The sequence below is a fragment of the Ursus americanus genome, chromosome 2, assembly GCF_024610735.1.
Source record: "Ursus americanus isolate L20-20 chromosome 2, mUrsAme1.1.p, whole genome shotgun sequence".
Taxonomy (NCBI): Eukaryota; Metazoa; Chordata; class Mammalia; order Carnivora; family Ursidae; genus Ursus; species Ursus americanus.
Window position 1 is genome coordinate 102,400,443 of NC_142128.1, and position 15,666 is coordinate 102,416,108.

Genomic DNA, 15,666 nt, shown 5'->3' on the forward strand with positions numbered 1-15,666 from the left:
GACTGTTTCAATTACTACAGCTTTATAGTAAATCTTAAAATTGGGTTATGCGAATCCTCCTCTTTTATTCTTTTTCAAAATTGTTTAGATTCTTCTGATGTCTTTATATTTCCATACACATTTTAGAACCAGCCCGTCTATACCTACAGATACCATGTTGGGATTTTTATTACAACTGTAGATTTTTTTATTACACTAATTTTTATTGCACTATAGATCAGTTTGAGGAGAATCAACATCTTTACTACATTCACCTTTGCTTTTGAAGGAGAGTCTAAGTATAGATTTCTTGGTTGACAGCTTCTTTCTTTCAGCATTGTTATTCTTTTGTAGTTTACCTCCATGGTTTCTGATGAGAAGTCCTCTGTTTCCCTGTATGAGGTGAGGTGTTTTTGTTTTTTATTAGTTTTTTGCTCCTTTCAATATTTTCTAATTTTGAATAGTTTTAACTATGATGTGTCTGGATAGATTCTCTTTGTATTTATTTTACTTGGAGATAGTTGAGCTTCTTGGGATCTATGGGCTGGTATTTTGTATTAGTTAAATTTTAAATTTGTATATTTTGTGTTCATTAAATTTGGGAAGGTTTTGGACATAATTGTTTCTGTTTTTCCTTCCACATTCCCTTTCTTCTCTTGTTTCAGGATATTCACCTGACTTCTCATAGATATTTGAGTGTTCTATTTTTCTTCAATTATTTTTCTCTCTGTGCTGAGATTCGATATTCATATATTTCATTGATCTGGCTTCCAATTTACTGATTATTTCACCTGCCATAACTCTGAGTTCCTCTAATGAACTTTTCGTTTCAACTCTCGAATTTACATTTGGTTTTTTGTGAACATTTTGTTTCAGCTCTCGAATTTACACTTGATTTTTTGTGACAGGTTTTACTTCTCTATCAAAACTTCTTCCCACCACCTTTATTTGAAAAACGATTTTCCTTTAATTCTTTGCATATAATTTAATTCCTTGGGAATATTTATCATAGTTGCTTTAATGATTTTTCTTTCTAGATCTAATATCTGAGCGCACGCAGACGCGTTTCTTCTGCCAGCTGTGTTACGTATGGTTCTCTGTCTTTTACGTGTGTATTACAAGCTTTCTTTTGCTGCCATAACAAACGACCACGAACTCGGTGGCTTCAAATAACACAGACTGATTATCTTGAGTTCTGCAGGTCAGAAGCCTGACCCCGGTTTCTCTGGGCTAAAATCAAAGTGCAGTGGGGCTGTGATCCTCCCTGGGGGTTTTATGGGAAAACCTCTCTCCTTAAGTTGTCCAGCTCTTAGAGGCGGGACACATTCCTTGGTTCGTGGTTCTCTTTCTGAATTTCAAAGCTAACAACATAAAGATCCTCTGACCTGCTTTCACCATCACATCTCTTTCTCTGACCCAGCTGGGGATGGGTCTCTGCTTTTCCAGATTCATGAAATTAGATGGGACCCACCTCCCCGGGTGACCCAGGCTAGTCTCCCTGCTCAAGTGTTTTGACTTTAATCACATCTGCCCAGTTTGCTTTGCTGTGTGAGGTGACGTGTTCACAGGCTCTGCAGGTTAGATTGTAGCTTTATTTGGGGCCATTTCACCCCCTACCACGGCCTGTGTCATAATTGTGTTAATTGAAACCCCAGCATGTCCACATTCTGTTGTATTGTTCTGAAGGTTGTTGCTGGTGGTGTTGTAACTTGTCCTGATGTACCTGTGGGGTATGGGGTGCAGCGTATTGATGATGTCTTTGCTCAGTTTTCTGTTTTGGCCTTACCTCCCTGGAGGTCTCCCCTGTGACTGTAGCGTAGTGTTCAGCCCGTTGTGTGGACAGGGGTATTGCGCAAACATCTTTCACCTAAAAGGCTTCCCCACTCTGCTGTGTGGGACAAGGTGTATGCATTCAAAGTTGTGGTCATCTCCCTTGGCTTCTACTTTTTGCCGGGATTTCCTGCTGCTCCCTTATGGACGTGTAATTTCCTAGGTACCCAAGTGCTATAAACAACTTGTCTCAGTTCTTCTGTGGCTCACTGGGGGTGTGGGGAGGATGGTGGATGGGAATAGCCCCAGGCAAGCAGACCATAGCCTCTTGCTTTGTTGACCCTAAGCTCTAGCTGTTTTTGTTTGTTTGTTTAAAGAATGAACAACTTCCCAATTTGTTATCTACCTCTAGTCAATTTCTCATGCCCTGAGGTGGGTGCTTTTGGCAATTCTGTCCAGTTTTATACTGGTTTTTGCAGAGAAGACTCGATCACTTCGTATCATCTTTACCAAAGTTTACGTGCATTAGGTTGTTTTAAAATAAATTGAGCTAAAGCAGGTGGAGTCTTTAGATCAGGGCCTGGTATGTAGCAAAGGCTCTAACAAAGACAACTAGGCAGTCACATTGCCATTTCATAGTTACCCATTTTAGAGTATTTTTTTTGGATGAGATCCACTCTCCAGCCTCTTACTTCTAGAAAGTCCTTTACTATAGACCAGGTGTCCACCAGCTTTTTCTGTACAAAGCTAAGTATGTAAGTATGTTAGGCTTTGCAAGCCATACAGTCAACTCCTCAGTCCTGATGTGTCAGGAAAACAGCCATCCACAGTCTACAAAAGAATGGGTGTGGCTGTGTGCCAAACTATTTGTGAAAACACGCCACAGGTGGGATCTGGGCTTGGCACTATCATTTGCCAACCCCTGCTGTAGACTCATTTTCTCACGATGCTGCATCCCAGCGGTGCCAACTTTTATGCTCCAAGAGACTTTTTTTTTTTAATCACCAAAGAAGAGAGAACATTTCTACTTCCCAGCACCACATTCCAGCACCTCCCAACACCTGTGCTCTGGGAGCTTACGACTTCTTCAAGGCCTATGGGCTCTCGAGTACTTGACATCTGTATCAGCTCGTATAGTACCAGTCACATTTCTCGAATACATGTCAACAACACACTTCCAGTGTTGTTAGATACAGACACACAGCTTGGTAAGATCATTGATGGCCAACTGTATTTCATCTATTTAAGAATAGATTGCAGCTTTTTTATGAGTTTTTGATTTTTTGTAAGTATTATTTTTTCCTCCAAACAAGGGTAAAGTATGTACATTTTTTTTAAAGATTTTATTTATTTATTTATTTGACAGAGATAGAGACAGCCAGCGAGAGAGGGAACGCAAGCAGGGGGAGTGGGAGAGGAAGAAGCAGGCTCATAGCGGAGGAGCCTGATGTGGGGCTCGATCCCATAACGCCCGGATCACGCCCTGAGCCGAAGGCGGACGCTTAACCGCTGTGCCACCCAGGCGCCCCAAGTATGTACATTTTTTAAACCACAGAGTTCCCTTCTCGGTTCAACATTCAGTCTGTGGAGATCATTAAACCCCTAGATTATCTGTTAACCTAATTGTTCTTTACACACTGGCTTTGTACCTAGAAATTAAAACAGAGCATTAAGTCAGGTTTTAAGACTTTTTATTGTTAAATACATCATACATTCCAAAGGGTATATAAATCACACACGAGTTGTTTAAAGAGTTATGAAGTAAGTGTGCATGTAACTGCTTTATGTTCTTCCTGAATAGAGAAGGACTTTAGAATACTTGAATCCTGTTTTCTTTACTACTGACATGTATGCTATGATTATTGTATATTTTTATTTTTACCATATTTTTAACTCCCCCAATTTACTGTTTTATTTGTTAGTATTCGTAGGTTTGCCCATATTCGGCATTCTCTTTGTTCTTCATTCCTAATTGCACCTTAGACCTTCCATCTTGGCTCACTTTCCTTCTTCCAGAAGTCCATCCTTTAGAATTCCTTTTGTTAAGATCTGCTGGTGACAAATTCTCAGTTTTTCTTCTTCCAAAAATGTCTCTGTTTTATCTTCTTTTTTTAAGTAAAACTTTTTATTTTTAACAGCAGTTTTAAGTGCACAGCAGAATTGAAGGTGCAGAGATTTCCCATATATTTCCTACCCCCACATAAGTACAGCCTCTGGCATTATCCACATTCCCCACCAGGGTGGGACATTTGTTACCACATTGACACATCATTATCCCCAGAGTCCATAGTTTACATTAGGGGTCGCTCTTAGTGTTGTACATTTTATGAATTTAGACAAATGTATAATGACATGTGCATCATTATGGTATCATGTTTTCACTACCCTAAAAATCCTCTGAACTTCACCTGTTCATCCCTCCCTTCCACCCCCCAGAAGTCACTGATTTTTGTTTTATTGTCTCCATAATTTTGCATTTTGTGGAACGTCACACCATTGAAATGTAGCCAGTGTAGATTGGCTTCTTTCCCTTAATAATAAGCATATAAAGTTATTCATGTCTTTTCACAGTTGAACAGGTCACCTGTCTTTGCTCTGTTGTGTCACCTTTGCTCCTTCGTCAAAGATCAGTCAACTGTACGTATGTGAGTCTTTCAGAGCTCCCCGTTCTGTTCCCTTGATCTGCTTGTTCTTTCATCAGCACCATACAGTCTTGATTAGTGTAGCTTTAGAGTAAGTCTTGAAGTTGAGTATATCGATTCCTCCAACTTTGCTCTTCTCCAGGGTCATGTTGGGTATTCTGGATCTTTTTGCCTCCATGTAAACTTAGAATCAGTTTACTGACATCCACAAAATAACTTCCTGGGACTTTGATTGGGATTGCATCGAATCTACAGACCAAGTTGGGAAAAACTGGTATCTTGACAGTATTGAGTCTTCTTATCAGCACACACGGAATACTTCTCCATTTATTTAGTTCTTTGATTTCATTCATCAGATATTTGTGATTTTCCTTATATGGAGCTTGTACATATTTCTTTAGATTTAAATCTCAATATTTTATTTTGGGTGGGGGTACTAAGGTCTCTTCTTTTTTAAATAGTTTATGAAATATAATTAATAGAGGGGCACCTGGGTGGCTCAGTCAGTTAAGCATCTGCCTTCTGCTCGGGTCATGATCTCAGGGTCCTGGGATCAAGTCCCACATCAGGCTCTCCACTCAGTGAGGGGTCTGCCTCTCCCTCTGCCCCACCCCCTTCTCACGCACTCTCTCTCTCTGTCAAATAAATGAAATCTTTTTAATAAGAAATATAATTCATAGAACCATACAATTTACCCATCAGAGGCATACAATTCAGTATATTTAAGACATGTGCAACCATGGTCACATTCAGTTTTAGAACATTTTCTTCAGCTCAAAAAGCAACCCTGAACCCTTTGGCTGTAAAACATATTTCTGAGGATACAGAATACTAGACTAGGAATTTTTTGTGCTAGGGACATTAAAGGTATTATTCTGGCTTCTGGCTTTCTTTTGGCCTTACTTGTGACTCTTTTCAATGTAGTCTGTCTCCTGCAATTGGCAAGAAGGGAGGATTCTCTGTTAGACCCTGTGATGTTAGGTAGACACTGGACTTGCTCTTATGCCCCCCAAGCTCCAGAAAAAAACAAAAAAACCAAACAAACAAAAACCAGGGGAAGCCAGAGGCTCCAGCATACAAGTGTACCATAGTTGCACCATTCTACTTACTTCTCATGGGGTCCCTCTTCACTTAGATTTTGGCCTGACGATACTGTCTTGCCAGCATTTTATTACATTTTAAAATATCTTTTTATAATTCAATCATGCTGGCCGACCTTTTTGAAATACTTCAAAATATTGTTAAATATTTCGCACCCTAAAAAAGAGAACTGCAAGACACAAAACAGGCAAAAGCCAGACACAGGACAGCACTGGCCCCATTATGAGCATTAAAGGAAACTGTTTGCATACAGTGGAGTGTCGCCCTGCCTGCCTGGAGGATTCTGACCAGCCCTGACCACTGTGCTACAGGCAGCGCCAGTTCCGTGGGCAACACCACAACATCTCCCTGCTGCTAGCCGAGCTACCAGGGGCCCAGGCTGCTCATGAGCAGGTCTGACACGTGGATGAGAAAATAGTGCACAAATCCAGCATTACGTGAAAATAGTTAAACGTAATTCGAAAGTTAAAATTATGATATGGGTAACATTTTCGTGGTTTAGTTTTCAAAAAGATGAAAACACAAAGTTTCAGGTTCAAAATTCAACCCCATCTGCAACAGAAGCATTCCCCTAACAAAGCACCTCTGTGCCCTCATCCACTGTCCTCTCAACTACCACGGTCCCACCAGGCTTCTCTCTACGTTGCTACCCATTCGGTGTGCATTTAAAAAAAAAACAACAGGGAAACATACAGGTGATCCAAGTGGGCCCTTTGGCTGTTGGAAATAACTATTTTTATGCTATTGGGCCACTTTTTTTTAACTTTGCGATAAAATCAGACAATTTTTCCCCATTGTTTATCTCAGTGTGGATGTAACAGTGTGTTACATCTAATTACCGTACTGTCACTAGCCCTGGACACTTAATGAAACTAGCTTGTGCTTATACGTAGTTGTGAGCATTTGTAAGTGTCCTCCCGCCTCTTGTCTTAGCCTCAGGTAAATTGTGAAGTGTCCAGTCAACTAACTATTTGGAAGAAGCAGGTCTTGAACCTGAATATCCTAACTCCTTCATTCGAATTTATCTACTCTAAAACCTCTGCTTCTGAGCCCGAATTACATAAACATTTAAAATAAACAAAAAGCTCTTTTGTTCTTCTCTGATTTAGAGATTCTTTCGTAACAATAGGTAATGTACCAACAACTATAAATTGTTAAACTTCTGAGAGTAAGAAAGTCCTACCTTTTGGGTGGAGGACCTCTATTTAGTGGAAATTAAGAGGAGTAGAAATATAATCTTTGCATAAGGGGATGATTCTGCTTACTCATTTTGTGGGGTAAATTAAATCCGAGAAAAATCTAATTGCGGTGAGACAAAATCTCACTGTTATGTTATAAAATGCCATTGTTAATATGTGGTAGAATTATAAGAGGCACATGCATTTTATTTTCTCATATTCAAGGGGTGGGGGGGTGGCAAATCCACCTGTTGGTGATGTGGGGCCAGCAACACATGCCACAGACAAAACAGGAGGTGAGGGTTCAACTGAGGCCAGAACCCAGGATCCTCCTTTTTTGGAAACAAGTGAGAATTCACGGCTCTGATCTTCCCGTCGCCAGCAAGGCAGGCAGTAGAGGTGACAGAGGAGTAAGGATTCATCGCCCCCATTGGGGAAGAGCACTTTTCTGGACTAACTGTAATTAATTAAGGTCATGGTAAGAAATAGTTCTAGTTCCAGAGCAATTTCTAGGACAGTGTGGCCTGTCTTTTCTTTCTTTGGTTTCATTTCCCGATGTTAGGATCTTTTTTTTTTTTTTAACAACAAAAGTATATCGTATTACAAATGAAGCTACCCTGCCCCCAAAGGCATGAGTAACTTTCATACAGCAGCTGGTTTCACTTAAGCCGAGCCTGCGGAACGTCACATGACTCCATCACGCTTCCTTGGCCCAGTCCCCTATGAGTTTCCACGTCATTTCCATATGAGGCTTAGAATTCATTAAAAATCCAAATTTTTGGATTAAAGCAGTTATCTGCCAGAGTCCATAATTCCCAAAAGTGAAAAAGTAAAACCCAGTGTCCTGTTTTTTTGTTATGAAAAATTTCAAACATACACAAAAATAGAATAATATGATGAATCTTCTTATATCCATCATCCAGATTCAATAATTACCAAAATTTTGCAACACTTATTTAATTTCTCACCCCCCCTTTGTGTTGAATTATTTTATTCTATTTTGCCATTCTTAGCATTTCTGAATCTGTTACTTGCTGTCTTTTATTACTTTTGGAAATTCTCAGCCATTATGGCTTCATATATTGCTTTGGCAATTCAAAGCCATATTTTGAAATTCCAGTGAACATATATGAGACTCGGGTCCTATATTTGTCATTCATTGCCTTTCCATCTTTTGCAACTGATACGTTCTTTTGACCTGCCTTCCCGTTCACTAATTCTTTCTTTGGCTGTGACGCATCTCATGTTAAGCTATTGAGTTCTTGCCTCTGGTTATCTGTTTCTCAGTTCCAGAAATTTCATTGGTTATTTTTAATTTTATTTCCAATTTTCTTCTAAAGTTCTTTTCTATTATTTAAGTTCTCAAACATACTTTTTAAATTTAAAGACCTGACCTGTTGAGTATCAATAGGTATGTTTCATTGTGTGTGTGTTTTTTTTTCTCTTGGTTTTCAGATAGTCCTTTGCTTTTTGTATGCCTGGTTATAATTTTACTGAATGTCCTGCAGTTGGAGGACATTGGAGGGATAATTTTAGGTTCAGGTTGACATTTTGCTTCAAAGAGAATTTACTTTGCTTCTGATAGTCTGTAGGAACAGATCACCTTAATCCATTCAGGGTTTGAACAGATCGAGTCTTTGTGAGGTCTTGTCTCTTTCTGGCTTACCACTACTCTTAGACTATAGCCACAAATGAAAGTCACAAATGAAAAGTCAAGGATGAAAGTCAAGGATGTTCACCAGGGCTCCTTTTCATCCTTGTTGCACCCTGAGCTTATTTCTGTGTGTCCATGTCTGTGAAACTGCCAAAGCCTCTGCTCAGCTGTTGAGCCCGTCTGCCTCTTCTTTCAAGTCAGCAAAGGGAACAGTGGCAACAAATGTAAGGATCACCTTCTTGAGCTTCTTTCTGCAGTTTGACTCTTCCAGATCCCTCTGCTTCAGTGGGTCTGTGATACCTTCAAACAATTTTTTTGTAAATTTTGTCTAACTTCTCTTGTTTTTAACGAGGGTTTTGGTCTGAAACAAACTAATCCACCATTGCTGGAAGGAGAAGTTGTGCTGAAGAAATTTAAATCAAATCCTAGACATTACATCATTTTATCCATTCATACATTAGCTTGCATCTTGGAAAAATGTGGACATTTCCATACATGCCGACAATGCCGTTTCATGTTCAGATTTCCTAGAATTCCCAGAAATGTCTTTTAATGGTTGTTTTGTTTGAGTTCAGATGCACAAGGTCTGTATGTGACATTTGGTTGTCGTATCTTTTGAGTCTCTTTTAATCTAGAGTGTTCTCCTCAATGCCGTCTTTTTCTTTTCATGCCATTGACCTGTTGAAATTCTGTGTCAGAGTCCTGTAGAATTTCCTGTATCTCTGATTTAGCTGGTTGCTTTTTTTTTTTTTTTTTTTTTTTTTTGATCCTCTATCACTTGTTTTTCCTATGAAACGGAATTTAACTGTGTGGGCTTGGTTAAATTCAGTTTTGTTTGTTTAGTTAGTACAGACCGATTCCTGGTGCATGACATCAGAGAGCACGCGATTTCTGATTTTTACACTGTAAGGGTGCTAACGTTGGTCAGTAGGTTCTGATGATGACAATGTAATCCATCCATTATAAAATTCTCCATCGTTCTTTGATATGTTTGTTTACTCTGAAATACAGTTTATAGGGGCAAGTTAAGCTCTTCTTTTAAATTCAGTCATGTCTTTTATATCAGTTCTAAAAAATTCATCCCAAACAATAAATGCTTTTTTTCCTGCTTTCAATGGCAGAGCTGCTCCCTGTAGTGAAACAGTGTAATTGGTAATTACATCACGTAGGGAAACCTCAGCAGGACCAGCAGTGCAGGTCCTGCCACCTGACCTCCCAATAGCCTTTGAGCTTGAGGCATTCCAGACTCTTGCCACCTCCTCGAAAAGTAGGGCAGCAAAATCTTGGTGCTTACGGGTCTGAGTTAAAGCTAGTGTGTGTGCCGCTGCTTTGCTCTGGTTGTTTAAGCACATTCCTTTCTAGACACTTGCCACAGAAACACCAAAGGCAGGTTTTCCCTTCTGGGCCCAGCGTTCTGGAGCTCGTGATCACTAGCATCGTATCTACGGAAAGGGAATTTATAACGCCCAACAAGTACGAGGCCTACAGAATGACTTTGTTCCTGTACACTCTGCATTTCTATAGTTGGCATTTCTGTTTGAGTCTTGTGGTCAGTTCCAGCTCTGCTGGGCCCCAGCAAACCTCCAGACCCTGCTCCATCCATTCTATCGGGTCTTTCTTTTCCGTCCGCCTTACACTGTCCTGCCTCAAGTCTGTCTGCCTCTAGTGTCTCTTCTTCAATTTTCTTTGTTTCCCATTCTGATGAAAATACTTGCAGCCCCACTTAGGAGCGCCCAGTCGCTGACAAGCAGAAGTCTGAAATTCCTAGCTTTGCATTTCTGTCTCTCTGCAGCCCAGCCTGAGGCTGGTGTCCTGTCCCTCCTTGGATTCTGCCTCCTGACCATCACCTGAGCGGCCCATGTCTTCCCATGCCCCACGTGCCTGTTCCGGGAGCCCATGGCCCCTTCCAGTCTGGACCAGCTCAAGTTGTGCGGCTCCAGGAATCCTCCCCGGGTCACTAAGGGCTCTGCTGTTTCTGGAGGCCCACGTCTGTGCCACGGCAGCCCTCACACTCCTTTCCGTGCCGTGATTTTATCTGCCTCACTTCCGCAACTAGACTGTGCCCCGACCAGGGCAGGGACTCTCCTGGGACTTCTCATTCCTTCCCCCTGGGGCACAGAACGAGGCATCTCGTAGGCACCCCTCCCCCCCTCCTTCCCACTAAGACTCCAGCCTTGGTCCCCCCACTCCCAGGGCCCCGGAGGCTGTTTTGGGGTCACACTCATAGCTGGCCTTCATTTTTGTCAGAGCCAAGATTAAAGACAGCCCGCAGGCCCTCCTCTGTCCTCCTCACTGTAACCCATGTGCCCTCACTGGGGACCTTCTCCCAGCAGGAGTGAGCTTCACCAGAGTTGCTCTGGTTGCGACTCCAACAAGTAATCGTGATTCTGATTCACGATGGCAGCTGCGAGGCTTCCAGAAACAATCTGGGCACACGGTCAACACTCGCTGGAGCCATGACACTGTTCCGTAAATATTTGTGAGGCAGTCCGCCCCGCAGACACGTTCCCCTCATCCTCTCCCGACTAAACTTCACTTTTTTGTTTTTAGTATCTTAAGCAACCAGAGCAGGTACCTGTCAGGGCGTAATTACGCGCCACTTTCTCTCCCGGCATAGAACCAAAGATTTTTCTTTCCTTCTGCTAAGTAATGACAGACATCTGCTAATGACAGATATCCATTTAGTCGCATGCTTTTTAGTATAAGATTACTTTTTGGCCTTTAAATTTAATTATTCCACATTCATAGCAATAAAATCAAATCCCAAATCCAGGTATGCTTTTCGAGGAAAGTGTCCAGGGCAATTACCTCCTGATAATGGTGTCCTGTACTTAAGCCTTTTGTCTGTGGATCTTAAAATCTCTTCCACACAAGTAGATAATGATGTTCATTTTGTCGGGGGTGAGGGGTGAAGTGATTGATCTCCTGGCCTACTCAAGAGATGAAGAAAAATCCAAGACCCAGGTGTCGCCTTTGTTTCTCCCTTCCCCCTCCCTTCGCAGTTCTTTCAAAGAAGCATGGCCAACCTTCTATCGATTGAAATACCTCCCTCTCAAGGACTGCTTTCCACTTTTTGAAGAGCACAAATGAAAGGGGTTTCTATATCACATTTCGTGTGGGGAAGAGTTGAGGTTTGGGGAGAGGGAATGGTGTGGAGACATGTGTCCACTTATCAGAGAATAGATGTGTCTCCTGGTAAATCTCGCTCTTCCCTATTACACAGTAGAGCTTGAATGCGGTTCCCAGAGTTCACAAGTGAGAAGCGGTCAGAGCAGAGCTTGGCACATGGCGAGCCTATGTGAGTCATGACTCTTAGGGCAGAACCTGTGGTCTCCGGACAAGCAGCGTTTGGAGTGTGCCCTTGCTTGCGCTAACAATTTGAACGTATCCCACCAGGTTTGCCCAACCTTTGGGAGCCAGTTTACATCCTATTTCCTTCCTCCAGGAAACCTTCCTGGTCCAACCAACCACCCGTTAGCGCTCTCTCTTCAAAATTCTTGCATTATTCTCTCAGTGTAATTCAACCACCTTGAACTGAGTGTTACCGTCTGGTAAGGTAGGCCTCATTTGGGCACTAAATCATGCCCTCTCCTGTCATATTTTGTGACTGTGGTATGAACGTTTGTCTTGTGTCTGGTGGGATTGTTGGGCCTTGAGGGGAAAGCGCATAGCTAGACAGCGCCCAGTCCCAGGAGCAGTCGTGCACATACAGCAGGAACTCGGTAGGCTCTAAGGATGGAGGTGGCGGGGCACAGAAGTGGCCAGTCTGTACACATCTTATTGAATCTGATAGAATAAATTCTTGTTGGATCACACAGAAGTTATGTCTGGGGGCGCCTGGGTGGCACAGCGGTTAAGCGCCTGCCTTCGGCTCAGGGCATGATCCCGGCGTTACGGGATCGAGCCCCACATCAGGCTCCTCCACTAGGAGCCTGCTTCTTCCTCTCCCACTCCCCCTGCTTGTGTTCCCTCTCTCGCTGGCTGTCTCTATCTCTGTCGAATAAATAAATAGAATCTTTAAAAAAAAAAAAAAAAAGAAGTTATGTCTGGAGCATAGCCCTGAGTTCTCATTCTTTGCTCTACTTACAACACCCTCTGCCATTCTGTTACGTGGGAAAGAGGTCAAGCTTGTATTGAGCTCCTCCTGCATGCAGGACATCATGGCAAACATAGATGGGGGGGCCGGGATTAAAGCTCTGTAATCCAGTGAGATGATAAGTAAATACACAAGTCCTATACGAAATATGGGCCATGATGAACACCAAGGGCTTGGCAGTTAAAAGGAGGGCATGATGGTATCTCTGTGGGCAGTCGTGAACACTTCATTCATTGACTCCACATGTATTGAGCGGCCATCTTCTGTTCCAAGGCTGTTCTACATGCTCACAGACGAGGCTAGAGGATAAGCTCAGCACCTGGTCTCTCCACCCCACCCCCAGATAGGAACGCAAAGGTGTCCACCCTTGTCTCCCTTCTCTAGTGTTGATTAGAGAGACATTCCAGCCCTGTCCTTTCTTTCCTAACATAGAGGACACCTCCCCGTCCCTACTGCCCAGCTAACTTCCTCTCGGTAGCTCTGGAACACCCCCAGCCAGGGTCTGCCCCCCCTTTCATGGTCCCCTGATGGAACACCGACCGCAAAGGTGAGAGCTGCTGACACTGTTTACCCTTCGGTTTCTTCCAGGATTTTTTTCCCCGGAAGCCATCCCGTCAGAGGGGTGCAGGTGATGAAAGTGGGCAAACTACAGTTGCACCAAGGCATGTTTCCCCAGGCGATGAAGAACCTCAGACTGGTGAGTGTGCCGTGACCGCGTGTCCTTCAGTGGGGAGTACCAGGTCTGTCTGTCACTAGGCTGTTTCCTTGTGATTTTTAGCAACTCTGTACACATGCATGCACGCACACGTTTGCACACACACACGCATGCCCATCAGTGTTTAACGACCAGCTCTGAGAAAACCTGATTTGTGATGTTTGCTGATTTCTGTGGTCTAAACATGCGCGCCGTGGCTGATCTTAAACTACCCGTGTAGAATCGACCAGCTCCTAAAAATCATGAGACTCTAACAGTCAGCTCTCGCTAACTGGTGCAAACCGGCCTTCAGGACACCACTACACCTGTGCCCCACTCCAGGGGAGCAAGTCACCCTTCTCCATGCCTCCCCACCCATTCCCCACAGACCACAGTCCCTAATCCCCACCTCTTAGGCCAGCCTCCTGACCACCTGTGCAGCCCACCTTTGCAGCCTGTACCCCCTTCTAGCCTTCCCCCCTCTCCCCACGGCCAGTGCACACTGAGCCTCCTGCTGCTGCCTAGGACACCTTGAACTGGTCACACTTAGGTCTTCACCAAGACATTTCCTCTGCTGAGGAACTCTACTGATCTGTTAAGGCCCAGCCGAAGGGTGGTTTTCTCCCAGTTCTCCTCCCACTGCGCTGATGTTGCCAGCAGAGCCTCATCACATAGGACAGGCCCAGCTCAGAGTGCTGCGGGCTTGGCTCCAAACCGCTGCTGCAAAGCCAGTATCGCGATTAAGAGAGTCCAGTGAATTTTTTGGCTTCCCAGTGTATACAGCAGCTATGTTTACATGATACTCTCGTCTATGAAGTGTATAACAGCATTATGTCAAAAGAAAAATATATACTTAATTTAAGAATACTTTATTGCTAAAAAAAAAAAAAAATGCTAACCGTTGTCCGAGCTTTGAACAAGTCGTAATCTGTTTGCTGCTGGCTGGTCAGGGTGTTGGGTGCTGAAGGTTGGGGTGGTCGTGGCAGTTTCTTAAAATAAGACAACAATGAGGTTTGCGGCATCGATGGACTCTTACTTTCATGGAGGATTTCTCTATAGTGTGTGATGCTGTTTGACAGCATTGGACCCATGGGAGGACCTCTAGAATTGGAGTCAGTCATCTCAAACCCTGCTGCTGCCTTATCAACTCAGTTGATGGGATATTCTAAATCCTTCCTTGTCATTTCCACGCTCTTCACGGCATCTTCACCAGGAGTCGATTCCATCTCAGGAAACCACTTTCTTTGCGCATCTGTTCAGGTTTCATCATGAGATTGCAGCCCCTCAGCCCCATCTTCAGGCTCCGCCCAATTCTAGTTCTCCTGCTCTTGCCTCCCCATCTGCAGCGACTTCCCCCGACGTCTTGAGCCCCTCAAAGTCATCCCCGAAGGTTGGAATCAGCTACTTCCAAACCCCTGTGAATGTTGATATTTTGACCTCTTCCCATGAATCACAAATGTTCCTAATGGCATCTAGAGTAGATGAAATAGAAAGGTGAATCCTTTCCAGAAGGAATTTTTATTTACATTGCCCAAATCTGTCAGAGGAATCATGCTTTATGGTAGCTATTGCCTAATGAAATTATTTCTTCAATAATAAGACTTGAAAGTGGAAATTACTTCATGATCCATGGGCTTAGAATGGATGTTGTGTTAGCAGTCATGACAACAACATGAATCTCGTTGTCTGTCTCCATCAGAGCTCTTGGGTGCCCAGGTCCATTATCAGTGGGCAGTAATGTTTTGAAAGGAATCTTTTTTTTTCCCCCTAAGTAGTAGGTCAGAACTTAAAGTCACCAGCTGCCTGAGTGCCTGAGAGTCAGCTTGTCCCTCGAAGGTTTCAAGCCAGGCATTGACTTCTGTTCTCCAGCTATGAAAGTTCTAGATGACACCTTCTTCCAGTATAAGGCAATTTTGTCTGTATTGAAAACCTGATGTTCAGTGTAGCCACCTTCATTAATTATCTTGGCTGGATCTTATGGGTAACTCCGTAAGTTAGGTGAGACTTTGGCTTAAGGGAATGTCATGGCTGTTTGATCTTCTGTCCAGACCACCGAAACTTCTCCATATCAGCAGCATTTTTAAAAAAAATGATATCAGCTGTTTCACTTTCTTATTATTTGTGTGTTCACTGGAATAACACTTGTAACCTCCTTCAAGAACTTTCCCTTTCATCCACAGCCTGGCTCACTGTTTGGTGCAAGAGGCCTAGCTTTTTCAACCTCTCAGCTTCGACATGCCTTCCTCACTCAGCTTAATCATGTCTAGCTTTTGATTTAAATAGACAGGCGACTCTTCCTTTCACTTAAACACACAGAAGCTATTGGAAGGGTGTTAATTGGCCTAATTTCAATATCATGTCTCAGGCAACAGGGAGGCCTGAGGAGGGGGTGGTGATGAATGGCCAGTTGGTGGAGCAGTCAGAACACACACAATATTTATTTATTATATACGTAGTAATCTATTTGTTTTATGTGTCTTATATGGGCATGGTTCATGGTACCCCAAAATAATTACTATGGTAACATCAAAGATCACAGATCACCATAACAA

The 15,666-nt window shown here is 43.0% G+C and overlaps 1 protein-coding gene across 2 annotated transcripts in view; it reads left to right on the plus strand.

The window, feature by feature from the left end:
- Nucleotides 1-15,666, plus strand: part of SMYD3 (SET and MYND domain containing 3) — a 691,979-nt gene that overhangs the window by 655,014 nt on the left and 21,299 nt on the right. For both annotated transcript variants that reach the window (XM_045796289.2, XM_045796297.2), the window contains exon 11: nt 13,009-13,117. In XM_045796289.2, the coding sequence (XP_045652245.1) occupies nt 13,009-13,117 (109 nt within the window). The remainder of the gene's footprint in view (nt 1-13,008; nt 13,118-15,666) is intronic.